The sequence below is a fragment of the Saimiri boliviensis genome, chromosome 2 (genome assembly GCF_048565385.1).
Source record: "Saimiri boliviensis isolate mSaiBol1 chromosome 2, mSaiBol1.pri, whole genome shotgun sequence".
NCBI lineage: Eukaryota > Metazoa > Chordata > Mammalia > Primates > Cebidae > Saimiri > Saimiri boliviensis.
The window spans coordinates 143,908,406-143,921,679 of NC_133450.1; the positions used below are offsets into that span (position 1 = coordinate 143,908,406).

The 13,274-nt window shown below is 57.5% G+C and overlaps 1 protein-coding gene across 1 annotated transcript; it reads left to right on the forward strand.

Moving 5' to 3' along the window:
• Positions 1-8,173: 8,173 nt before the first annotated feature.
• Positions 8,174-8,583, forward strand: QRFP (pyroglutamylated RFamide peptide). Its single transcript, XM_010341389.3, is given in 4 exon segments — positions 8,174-8,315; positions 8,318-8,383; positions 8,386-8,480; positions 8,482-8,583. Coding segments are annotated over 4 exon segments (405 nt in total).
• Positions 8,584-13,274: the final 4,691 nt, after the last annotated feature.

Consider the following 13,274-nt stretch of genomic DNA (forward strand, 5'->3'; position numbering starts at 1 on the left):
AGAGCCTGCAGTCTGATACCAGTGCCAATGGCTGGAGATGGAAGGATGGGGATGCCGGGAGAGCCCTGGGCCAGGAACAGCTCGGGACCTGAGGGCTGAGTGACCAGGCCAAGGGTAGCCTGTGCACAGGATCGCTGGGGACCCACAGGACCCAAACCCTGTCCCCCCGGGCCCGATTTGAGGGTGAATGGCCATGGCCCTCCATCCCACAAGGCCGCCTGACCGAACCTCTTCCTGCTTCTCTGCTTGAGACTAAGCTGAGTGGGAGGGGTCTCTGCGTGGCCACACAGGGACCTGGAGGCGGTGCACCTGTGTGTCGCCCCTCCACATGCACGGTAGGGTCTACGGATCAGCCAGTGGCCTTCCTCCATTCTCCTAAACTGCACACATCTTGGAGAGTTACACCAAAGGCCACCCAGCTGGCTGCCTGAGCTCCTGGGTCCAGAGGATGGGAGGACCCTTGGTCTCCATGGTGGCGACCTCAGCACATTCAGCTGGAGATAAGAACAGAGCAGCTGCAACTAAAGTGGTTTTGTGATACTTGTCTTTGGGACAGAAGTTGTATTGCCAGTGCCCACCTCCTCCTGGTCCCCTTACCCTTCCTGCCACCGGTCCTCATCCACACAGGACTCTGGCTGGCCTGGCTGGGGCCAGCGCCCTGGAAGCTGGGAGCCAGGGTCTCCGGAGGCCCTCTCACCCAGGGGCGTGTCTGAGCAGGCAGAGATTTGGAGGATTCTTGAACCATCTTGAACCACGAGGATGCTGGCTCCAGGCAGGAGAAGGAAGAGGGAAGTTGCCGTTTGTGTGAGATGGGGGACAGGGGACAAGAAGAAGCCTCGTGGCCAGCGCCAGACCCCTGTCCTGTGACTTCAGGAGCAATGCATCTGCAGGAGGATCCAGCAGGGGACACACCGAACCCAGAAAGAACAAGGAGACGGGACAGTAAGCTTTGGTCTCGCGGACCGGCCTTCCTAGGGCCTCCATTTCTCATCTGCTTTCAGAGACAAGTGTGTCCCCAAACTGTGTGGCCCGGGGAGCAGCCGGCAGGACTTGGCAAACCCAGAGGGCTGAGGTCGGGCCTCGGTGGGATTTGGGAGGCGTGGGGGCAGGGAGCTCTGGCCCAAGGCTGGCCATGCTGGTCCCCCCTGCGCTGACAGCTATGTCTGAGTTGAGCCACACAGTGCCGGCTGGGGCGTGGGGGTACCAGGGCTGCGGAAGGAGCTCGGGGGGCCAGCACAGCAGCTGGCGGAGGAAGCCTGGTATGGGAGTGTCACTAGGCCAGGCTGTGGGCACTTGGTGTCTGTGCATTCTGTCTTGAATAAAGTCTCGTGGTGACCCAGCCTCCGGCCCGACTCCACGCCTCATGTCAGAGTTTGCGTGGGTCAGACACCCACGTGTTCCAGGACCACCTCTCACTCTGTCTCCCTGAACTCCCCCCATCACTATTTTTCGAGTCGGTCTCATTCTGTCACCCAGGCTGGAGTGCAGTGGCACCATCATGGCCCACTGCAGCCTTCAACTCCTAGGCTTAAGCAGTCCTCCCACCTCAGCCTCCTGAGTGGCTGAGACTATGCTCCAGCACTACCACACCCAGCAATTTTTTTAACTTTCTGTAGAGACGGAGTCTTGCTCTGTTGCCCAGGCTGGTTTTGAACTCCTGGGTTCAAGCCACCCTTCCGCCTCGGCCTCCCAAATTGCTGGGATTGCAGGCGTGAGCCACCACACCCAGCCACCATTTTTATTAAGGCAGTCGAAAGGCATTTCCCAGAAAGCTTTGGACCCACTGGGGCTGCTCAGGACCCTCTGACTGGGCCAGCTCTGGGCTTTGCAAGATGGCCTGGTCACTCAGACTCGGGGCCTGCCTCCCGCACAAGCTGCGCCCACTGGGGCCGGGCCTGGTGCCCCCGGGGGGCTGAGTTTTGGAGGATGAGCCCAGGGCCTACTCCGCCTCCGCATCTTTCCTGGGTCCCTGGGGTGACAAACTGTCCCGTGGGTCCCTCCTGTGGCTGAGGCTGGAGTTCCAAGGAACTGAAACGCTTTATTAAGAACAAACAGTCCCCAGTGGCTATTTATTCATAAAACCAATTTGAGGTTTATGGATAAAACAATCCCCTGAGTTTATTTAGTAAAATCCAATATTTATCGAATGCCTGTGTTGGAGGTGCCGCACAGGGCCACTAGAAAGAGCAGCAGTGGCACCGCCCTGTGCTTCGCCTCTGCCCCTCACCTGTGGGGAGCGGGCAGCCGGGGGGTCTCACACCCACCCTGCGGCTGGAGGTTTCCAGGTCCAGGTTCACAGTCTTCCTTCTACTGCGACTTTCACTCAGCCAGCATAGTGCCTGCTGCTCTGACGGCTTTAGGGGGCAGAGGTAGGGGGTGCAGAGGAGGGAGGAGCAGAAGTGAGGGTCAGAGGTGGGAGGGCAGATGCAGGGGGTCGAGGAAGACAGAGGTAGGGGTAGAAGAAGGAAGAGTAGAAGAGGGAGGGGCAGAGGTGGGGGGTAGAGGCGGAGGGGGAGAGGAGGGAGGGGCAGAGGTGGAGCGGGAGAGGAGGGAGGGACAGAGGTGGGGGGAGAGGAGGGAGGGACAGAGGTGGGGGGGAGAGGAGGGAGGGACAGAGGTGGGGGGAGAGGAGGGAGGGACAGAGGTGGGGGGGAGGAGAGGGAGGGACAGAGGTGGGGGAGAGAGGAGGGAGGGACAGAGGTGGGGGGGAGAGGAGGGAGGGACAGAGGTGGGGGGAGAGGAGGGAGGGACAGAGGTGGGGGGGAGGAGAGGGAGGGACAGAGGTGGGGGAGAGAGGAGGGAGGGACAGAGGTGGGGGGGAGAGGAGGGAGGGACAGAGGTGGGGGGGAGAGGAGGGAGGGACAGAGGTGGGGGAGAGAGGAGGGAGGGACAGAGGTGGGAGGTAGAGGTGGAGGGGGAGAGGAGGGAGGGGCAGAGGTGGGGGGGAGGAGAGGGAGGGACAGAGGTGGAGGGGGAGAGGAGGGAGTGGCAGAGGTGGAGGGGGAGAGGAGGGGGGGCAGAGGTGGAGGGAGAGGAGGGAGGGGCAGAGGTGGGGGGAGAGGAGGGAGGGGCATAGGTGGAGGGGGAGACGAGGGAGGGGCAGAGGTGGGGGTTAGAGGTGGAGGGGGAGAGAAGGGAGGGGCAGAGGTGGGAGGAGAGGAGGGAGGGGCAGAGGTGGAGGAGGAGAGGAGGGGCAGAGGTGGGGGGGACAGAAGTGAAGATGCCTGGGGATGGGACTCCTGACCCAGGGCACAGGAGTCACAGATCATGGCCACCTGCCTCCCCATGGGCCACACCCACCCCAGGTGCAGGTGTGCCACCACCAGACCAGCCTCCTGGAAAGGTTCAGGGACTCAGTCACAGAGGTCCTCAAACAAGGGTCGAATTTACGCCAGAAACCGCCCAGCAGCATGGGAAGCAGCTTCCCTGGGCAGGCAGGGGACCGCTAGCAGCCCTGGAGACCTGGGCCTAGATGGGGGCCGCCACCCCGAGCTCTCCCCAGCAGCAGCAGTGAACATCGCCTGAGCGCACACAGTGCCACCCGACAACCCCACTCCACGACACAGGCACTGCTGTCGTCCACAGCCAGGCAGAGAATCGGAAGGTCAGTCAGGTGGAGGCTGGCTGTGGCTCAGCTGGACACGGAACCCAGTTTGGGGGTGACACGTGGCCAAAGGGGGCTGGGAGGGAGGGGTCTGCGAGCCGGGCCAGTGCCAGGGCATAGCACAGCTAGGCATTGTCACCTCAGTCCCAGCCTCCTCGCTTTGAGAATCCCGGGTAGGGGCTGCTGGTCAGCTTGGCCATGCTGGGACCTGGCCTGGACCTGTATCAGGGCAGCTTCGCAGGAAACCCCATAGGCTTCGAGAGTGGCCCACTGACTCCACCCCCAGAGCGGCTTCCTGCACCACCAGCCCCATCCCCACCTTTCCTCGTCCCCCTGCATTTACCCGACAGCACCAAAAGCCTCCAGCGCAGGAGCCGGGAGCCGCACCATGGGTACTGCCACCCTGGGGCTGATCTTGCCCCAGACACCCTGTGCTGCCCGGCAGCCTGGACCCTGCTCACCTCGGTTGGTGGTGGCAGAAACAGTGTCACAGTTGTCACCCCCCAATTGCTCAAGAGATGGGGGAACCCAGATACTTTCAGGAGCCCAGGAAGGACATTTGCAAGCAATTTTTCCATCGGGGAGTTCCCAGGGTGGAGGGGAGGGGGTGGATGTCGGAGAGGGGGAGTGGAGGTGGGGGAGTGGGGGAGGGGTGGAGTCGGGGGGGGGGAGTCGGGGAGGGGAACCGGAACAGTTGGCAGGTTTGGTGCCAAATCCAACGCCTGACTGGGCTCCAGGCACCCCAGTCTGAGTAGGGCAGGCAGGGACCTTAAGCTGGGGAACATGTGGGCCATGTGGGGACCCCTCATTCTCACCTCGATATTGCTCCTGCCCCAGACTAGCCCCCCACATGCGGAACTTTCTGTGGCCCCTCTCAGAGCATCAGACCTCAGTCCTGAAAGAGGACGCTGGGTCAAAGCAGAATCTTTTCTGGGAGCCCAGCATTCAAACAGAAGAAGTTGGGGCTTGGCCTGTGGAGCAGAGGGGTGCATGTGGGGCAGAGGGGTGCGTGTGGGGCAGAGGGGTGCCTGCAGGGCAGAGGGATGCCTGTGGGGCAGGGGGTGTCTGTGGGGTAGAGGAGTGCCTGCAGGGTTGGACCCAACATTGCCCTCCCCAAATTCCATGGCCATTCCCAAGAAATCCTGCGAAGCAGAGCTCGGGAAGCCAAACCTCATTTTACACTGCAGGGCGCTGAGACACAGAGAGAGCAGGCATTGGCCCAGGCTCTCAGCGTGCCAGGGACCCACCGTGGGCGGCACCCCAGCATCCACTGTCAGAGTCAACCAGCACTGACCAGGGAGACAGAAGGACACCACACCTTGTCTCATGAGCACACACACACACGTACACACCTACGATGGGGGCTCCTCAGGCCATCAGAGGCAGCCCCAGCTTTGGGGGTGGAAGCCAGTTCTGGCCAGCACAGCGCAGGCATGGGCTTCGATCCACAGACCCTCCGCCCTCACCTGGGTGCTCAGCCTGAAGAGAGATTCCAGTGCCGTCCTCAGGTTGCTGGGGAAGTGTCCACAGGCTTTCTATTCCCATGACTTCTGACCTGTCCCCAAGATGCCAGGTGCAGGGTTATGTCAGCCAGGTGGGGCCGCTGGACTCGGGGAGGTCCTCTGTGCTCAGTTCCTGACAGTGGGGGTGGGGCTGCCTCATCACGCACCTGCCCGTTCTCAGTGGAGGGAGAATCCCAGCACAGGCTGGGTCCTCTAACCGGCCTCCCAGAGGTGATCCTCAGTGACAGGGTGGGGCCACCCAGGGCATGGGATGGGAGGGGCTGGGGGCCACAGGTCAATGCTCCACTGCTGCCCTGGGCATCTGTCGTGCCCCCTTGGTTGGCTCCTGGAGAACAGGCCTCGGAGGGCTCCACCTGCCAGGAGGTGCACCTGCCTTAGCCTCGCAGCCCCATGCCTCTGAACCACGGGTCTCATGGGTTTCTGTGACTTTCCTGCCCAAGAGACATCCTGCTAGCCGTGTAGCAGGTATGTCGGGGCTGACGTCCACCGCCCCATGTCCTCTTCAGAGTGAGGTGCTGACCCAACAGAGGCAGGACCCTGGGGGTGATGAAGGGTGGGCATGGAACCCCGCCCAGGAACTCGAGGGTCTGAGCCGGTAATTTGCAGTTAATGATGCTGTCTCCTCTCCTCCAAAGGGCAGCCCGCCTGCCCTCTCATCAGACCACATCCTGTCTGTTGGGTCTTTTTATTCATGCTGTCAGCACCGCCCCCCTTCACCACCGGCGTCCCCAATGGAATCCCAGGGTTAGGAATGCGAGGCAAGCTGATGGCACCGGCACTGAGGCAGGCACCGAGGCAGGCACCGAGGCAGGCGCACCACGGGCCATATAAAGCAGGGAGAGCCCAGGGGCCAGGCCTCCTGGACGAGGACCCAGAGCAGCTCCGCCCAGCCCAGCCCCGGCGCACAGGGATCCACCAGCCAGCTCTCCTGGGAGCAGGCCCGGCCGCACGGTGAGCACAGCTGCCCTGTCCCCGGTAGGAACTCCAGCTCAGGCCCCACCTGGGCAGGAGCTGGGTGTGGGCAGTCAGAGGACACAGAGAAGCAGAGGGCAGGGAGGGCCCAGAGAGGGGACACCAGTGCCTCACCTGCTGACAGCCCAGAGCAGCACAGATGGGTCACGGCTGCCCTGCCAGGCCTGGGACCCAGCCTAGCCCCTGTGCTTTCTCTGCCGATTCCTAGATGTGGGGTCTGAAGCCCTGACTCGTGCTGGGGCCCCTAAAGGGGAGAAGGGCCACTCCAGGGGCTGCTCTGTGTCAGGGTGTCTCCTTTCTAGACACCCAAGCCCACTCCCCAGTGGATTTATCCACCAGAACAGAAACGCTCTCCACCAGGCAGCAAAGTGCTTCCTCCGAGGAGGAGGGAATGGGGCTGGGCCCCTGCAGAAAACCACCTCGTGGAAGGCCCCCACTCTGCCTGGGCCCTGATGGAAAGGTTGTGATGGAAAGCATGTGAGAGAGGTCACTCCACCCCTGGAGAACTCGGGGAGCTTAGCTCTGGATTTGGGTAGCAAGTGGAGTTGCATTTATTATGTTCCTAAAAGCTTCCTGGCTGAGCTCACTTCTTTGAAATGCGTTCAAGGGAGCCATTTCTGGAAAGGGCTCTGGGGACTCCTGCACTGTCTTCTCCAGGGCTGGCACTCTCTATTCTCGCTTCAGTTTGACTCAGCAGGGGACAAGCCAGCTCCAGTTCCCCCGCGGTCATTACCAAAAAGGCTTCCTTTGCCAGGCAAGAGAGCAAATGTGACGAAGCTAGGTGCCCTGCAGGAGGCTGAGTTTCAGATCCCCAGAGTGCCACGTGGAGCGGAGTGGGGTGGGGAGTTAGGGCATGCCTTCCTGAGTCCAGCCCAGTTTGATCTGGGGTTGACCTCCAGCTCTGGCACTGAAAAGGCCATGAGTCACCTTAGCTGTTTGAGCCTGATGCCACCCCCGTGAAATGGGAGGGTGGGGAGGACCCTACCAGACATGTATGCTTCTTGAAGACGCCATTGGGCCATTAGAATCCTGAATTTGGGCCGGGCGCGGTGGCTCTGGCTCATGCCTATAATCCCAGCACTTTGGGAGGCCAAGGTGAGAGGATCACCTGAGTTCGGGAGTTCAAGACCAACCAGCCCGACCAACATGGAGAAACTCTGTCTCTACTAAAAATATAAAATTAGCTGGGGGTGGTAGTGCATGTCTGTGATCCCAGCTACTTGGGAGGCTGAGACAGGCAAATCGCTTGAACCCAGGAGGCAGAGGTAGTGGTGAGCCTAGTCACCTTAACCAGCCTGGGCAACGAAAGCGAAACTCCGTCTCAAAAAAAAAAAAAAAAAAAAAAAAGAATCGTGAATTCAGAGCCTTGACTTTCTAGCTGTGTCCTGGGCACAATCTCAGCTTCTCTGAGTTTCGTTGCCTGAAAAGTGGGACTGGCAGGACCTACCCAGCAGGATTACTATGAAGATGAAGTACAATCACACGTGTGAACTCTTAGCTCAGAGCCTGGCAGACCTGGTGCCCAGGACCCAGCTGTGCCCGCATGCTCCCTCCCAGGTGGGTGTCCGAATTAAGTCAGGACCATCAAATCTGTTCCTGGCTTTCAGGAGCAACTCGTTCCCATGTGAAAGAGACATCAGAAAGGTGTCCCAGCTAAACAGAATAGCTAGACCCATTTATTATCAAGTTAAAAACGAAGGGAGATTGATGCTTTTAACTTTCCACCTTACGGCTCTGCAATGATATGGCCATTTTATAATAAGAGAAAAATGAGCGTGAATTCGCTCACTCTCCCGGGGCCGTCTGGGCATCGCTCTGCCATCCAGCAGCCGTTGGATTTACAGTGTGAAGCTGCCCAGACAGGCAGATCATGGGAGCTGCAGAAGAACTGGCCTAATTGGTACCAATCACCTCCTGATCCTGCTAATAAAACAGTGGCCTAGTCCCAGCTCGGAAGCCAGGCTCAGCTGGGCACCCAGCTACACCTTGGTGGCCTGGCCAGGGGAGCATTGTGGATGAGTGACGTGTGGCACGTGTGCAGCCTGTAACTCTGCCTCTCTTTCCTCTGGGTCAGATGGTAAGGCCCTACCCCCTGGCCTACCTCCTCCTCCTGCAGCTGGGCACCTGCTTTCCTCTGCTGGACAGAAGAGAGCCCACAGACACCATGGGTGGCATCGGAGCTGGAGGGAGCTGGGCCAACCTGGCTAAGGGGCCCCAACCCACTTCGTGTGGGGCTCCTCTCAGTGGCTGAGAGCATCACGGCCACAGGCCCTGCTAGTCATGGCCAAGGGCTGCAGATGTCGGGCAGAGAGCATGCTGGCCACAGATTCCACTTCAGGAGGCAGGACCAAGACAGTGAAGCCACCGGCTTCCTCCCCGCTGAGGGGGGACAAGGCCAGTGGCCCGTTAGGGAACCTGGCTGAGGAGCTCAATGGCTACAGCAGAAAGAAGGGCGGCTTCAGCTTCCGCTTCGGTCGGCGGTGAAGGGCCAGGGCATCGTGGAAGGGTTTGCTTCTTGGACTCACCCCACTGTTGTCACTCCTGCCTTCTCCCCAGGTCTCAAAGACCACGCCCCCAAGATCGTGTAGGCATGGCCACCGTAACGACACGGTAGGACGGGTTAGGTGTGTGCTGACCTTTGATCTCCAACTTTGCTGAAGCAAAAAACTAGGCAGTGTCAAAAAGGAACCTAAAGTATAAAAGGAAATTTACTGTTAGAAGAAAGTCACCTTAACGTTATTCTTATTTCTAACAGGGTCACACTACAGAAAGTGAAAAGTCTGTGTCGTACTGAAGTTCCAAATTGTGATTAAGCCTTATGTTGCTGTTGTGATTTCGCCTTATTCTGCTATTGTAATTTAGCCTTACTCTTTTTACGGTCTTATATTTTACTCAGCAATATCAATGAATCCAAATTTTTCTGGTGGTTGCATGACTATTTACTTATGCATAATAAACCCGTCTTAAAAATGGGGGGGAAAAAAGGAGGCTGTGCCTTGGCACCTCGGTCACCCCAGCCTCTCTCTTCGCCCGGGACTCTGACTCCCAGTTGCCCCCTGGCCCCAGGGGCACAGAGCTGAGGCTGTGTTGGGGGCCTTGAATATGAAGGGCAGAGTGAGGCAGCGGCAGGGGGGTGCGTGCTTACAGTTGGGTAATCGAAGTTGTGATAGTCTCCGTAGGGACGACTGTGGCTGATGTCAGAGGTCAACTGCGAATGAGGACGTTCCACTGGGTACAGAGGATGGTTCTGAAAGTTAAAAATGGGAAAGAAGAACCCAGTCCCCTTCTCCATCCCATTAGCACAGGATACCCCCAGCAAGAAGCTGTGGTGTGCCTCCCCCTCTGATGGCCCTTCTCCGCTGACCAGTGTCAGCCCGGCCGGGAGTCTCCTGGGAGTTGAACTGGGAAGGAATACGTTTTTGCTAGAGCAAGGTTGCATTTCACATGTTCAAAATCAGAATATGTCGTGTGTATCTTTGGAAATAAAAGTCGTGACAACTGCAAAACCAGACTGGAATGCTGGCCTCCCCACAGTGCGAGCTCGGGGCGCCTTGCCTACAAGGAGATGGAGCTCCTGTCGCCTGGACCCAAACACTCCTCCCCTAGATCCCCGTAACCGGCTGTCGGTCAAAGGTTCGGAGGAACACAGTGCAGCGTGTGCTTTTCTCCTCCACTCAGCTGCCCCTTCCCAGGTTTCCTAAGAACAAGGAGCGTTCGGAAAACAACTTCTCTGCCCTCGGGAGAGCACACACTGTCAGAAGTGGCTGCAGGCCCGGGGCCAGGGACAGCATCCATTTCAAATGCGGCTTTGGTATCTCTGACATCCCATCCCGTGTCAGAGGCGGCAGTGGGATGAGGCTTACTCCACGGCTGGCTTCTGCGGCTGAGATGAGAACTTACATTGATGTTACTATGGCAACCTCTCCCCTCCTCCTCCTGAGCTGCAGCTTGCCCCTGTTCACAATTGAATAATTTCCCATTGAGCTGTCACAATTAATTGGTGGATTTTTATTAGCCTTTTAGAACCACGGTGGGCTGGGCCCAGCTTGGCACCTTGGAGTATTTCACAGTGTTTTCCATGCTATTAGTGACTTACACTTCCCAGTAGCAGCTCTCAATCCTTGGCAGCCAGAAAGCTACTTCATTAAGAGGTGACAGATCTGAGCCACAAAGAACCAACCTGACTGGGAGCAGAATGGGTGCTGAGATGGGAGCGAACACTGGAGTCAGAACATCTCCCAGTATTAAAGCTGCTGCCTTCTCCGGGAGCGCCTCACCACTTCCCACACAGAAACAGAGGCCCCGGGCTTGGTGCATGTGCCCTGAATCTTAGGGTGGCTGTATGGGGATAAGCCAATGATTCCTGGGGGCGGGGGGCGGGGGACGGCGAGGAGCAGGGCACACTGTTTCCTTTGGCCCTGCCACTGCCCGAGGACAGAGTGGTTCAGGATGCCTCCTACAGAGGGATGTTGTCACCGCTTGCTAACATGGCATTGATGGGTATGGACATATCCCTGGGGTCCTTGCTGTAAGGATGGCCCTGGCACAGGGTGGATGGACAGATTCTCTCACCTGCAAGTGTGCTCAATACAGGGTGTGCTTTCCTCTTCCACTCGGCTGCCCTTTCCCAGGTTTCCTAAGAACAAGAAGCATTTGGAAAAACAACTTCTCTGCCCCAGGGAGAGCCCGTGCTCAGCCGGGAGTGGTTGCAGTCCCGGGGCTGGGCAGAGCATCCACTTCAAACTCGTGTCAGAGGCTCGAGGGAGGGGAGGCAGTAAGTTAGATCAATCCCTCCCTTGGCTCATTCACGCAAAGCAGTTGGAGAACGTGCTCACCAGAGACCAGGCGAAACACAGGCTGAGGGCAGAGGGGCGCCCCGAAGCGAGGTTCCTGGCCACCCATCACTTGCCAACTTCTGTACCCTGAGCAAGGAGCCACCCACGGTTACTACTTTGGAGAACGCCCAGGCTGGGCCACCCTGCACACTTCCACGGGCTCTTTGGGTACGCAGTGGCTGGCTATTAATTGAGCAGGATTAGGTTAACCTTGATGGAGAAACCTGAGATAAAGAACACCAGGGTGGGGGGCGCCTTCAAAGGAGTGGATATGCTGTCATTATGCTTTTATCATTTGAAAAAACCCAACAAAGCGATTCTTTCCAGTTTGCGTGTACACTTGAGCTCAATAGCCCTGAAAATCCGCACAATCAAGCTGCTAAGGGCACTGCTGTCAAATCAGCTCCCACTGGGCTTGGCTAAGCTTCCTCTTTAACCCACTGCCCTGCTGCCAAGCCCACCGTGTCTGCCAAGGTCTTCGGCCCTCTCATGCCACCCCAGCGCCCCCTGAGCCCTCGCCCTCTCCTCCACAGGTAAGGTTACCCCTGCCCAGGAGGGTGAAAGTGAAACTCCAGAAAACATTGATTTTGGAAGCAGAGAGATGAAGCTCCCCTGAGCGGTGCCTACCCACTCCACCTGGCCTGGCAGTTTCAGCTCCTCCGGCCCAGAGTGCCTGCGAGCTGCCTGCATCTGCTCGTTACTTCTATCCAAGACACAAGGTGCTCTTCATCTTGGTGTGTGGATCTAAAGGTATTTTGCTATCAAGATCAATGGAAAACATTTGTTTTTTCCTGTATGTTTGAAATACTAATAAAAATATTTAAGAAAAAAATCCCAAACGAAGCAGGCTCCTGGGGGCAGTCAGCCATAGACAGCTGCTGTAGTGATCAAGAGGGAAGCCACCTCGTCCTGACTTTGCCCCAGTGCCAAAGACACTGCTTGACAGATTTCACTCACGAGCCCAAACCTGACAAGGTACTTTCCACCTTCTGGGCCGGGAGCTGGGGCATGCTCTGTGTGGCCGGTGCTCCTGTAATCCACAGCTCCTTGGCCACTCGGAAATGCGCTCCCAGAAAAAGGGCTCAGAGACTTCCCTGATTACAGAAGTGATATCAACTGGAGTGTGGGGGTGGGGGAGTAAGATGCTAGGTGACCCCCCGGGATGAGGGCAGTGCTGATAGGGACACTGCGGTCAGTCTGGTCTCACCTAATGTCTTCTCGTAAGAGGACATTTAGAGCTTGCTTCCCCAGGGCACTTTATTTAGAAGTCCTCCTATAAATGATCTCTGCCGCCCAGGGAGCTGGGCTGGCTGGCATACTTCAGTTGCTTGTCATTCACTGTGAAAGAAAGAACCCGGCCCTGGGGCACAGCTCTTTCCTGGTCCTGTTGGGACTGGCTGCACTGTCTACAAATTATCCTGCCAGGGTAGGCACCATGCTGTGTGACCTTGGCCAAGCCACTTCACCTCTGAGCCTCAGTTTCCTTACCTGTCAGAGGACAGTGACAAAAACTCCTTCATTAGAAAAAGTGGTGGGCCAGGTGCAGTGGCTCACACCTGTAATCCCAGCACTTCGGGAGGCCAAATCAGGCCTATCACGAGGTCAAGAGATCGAGACCATCCTGGCCAACATGGTGAAACCCCATCTCCACCAAAAATACAAAAATTAGCCGGGAGTGACAGTGCGCACCTATAGCACTTGGGAGGCTGAGGCAGGACAATCACTTGAACCTGGGAGGTGGAAATTGCAGTGAGCTGAGATCACACCACTGCACTCCAGCCTGGCGACAGAAGGAGACTCCATCTAAGAAAAAAAAAAAAACTGGTGTGTGGGTTTCCAGTGGTAACTTGGAGAAGGGCCGTGGGGTGGCTGGAATGCTGAACGTGCTCACATGTGGGCTGCAAGTTTAGGAAAATGTCACTGAAGTGCACTGCACACCCAGTGTGCACCTGTTCTACATGGTCTGACACAGTTTCACTAAGTGACATGCCCGCTAGCCACTGTCACCCAGAAACAGACCTGCCCCCATGGCCCTAACCAGGCACAACCTCCTCCATCCCATATTCCCCTCTGTCCCAACTTCTGACACTATGTGCTGGCTGTGCCTTTACAAGAATGGAGGCTTCTGGTGCTGCTGCATGGTGTCTGGCTGCTCTGCTCACAGTTACGTGGCGAGATTAACTCATATCACAGTACGTGGCCATGGTCATTGCACACATATCCACCACGTGTACACACCATCACTTTTACATCTTCATTTCTGTTGATGGACATCTGAATTGGTTTTTTTTTTTTTTTAAGAAAAAAAAAAATCAGGCTGGGTGTGCTGGCTCACACCTG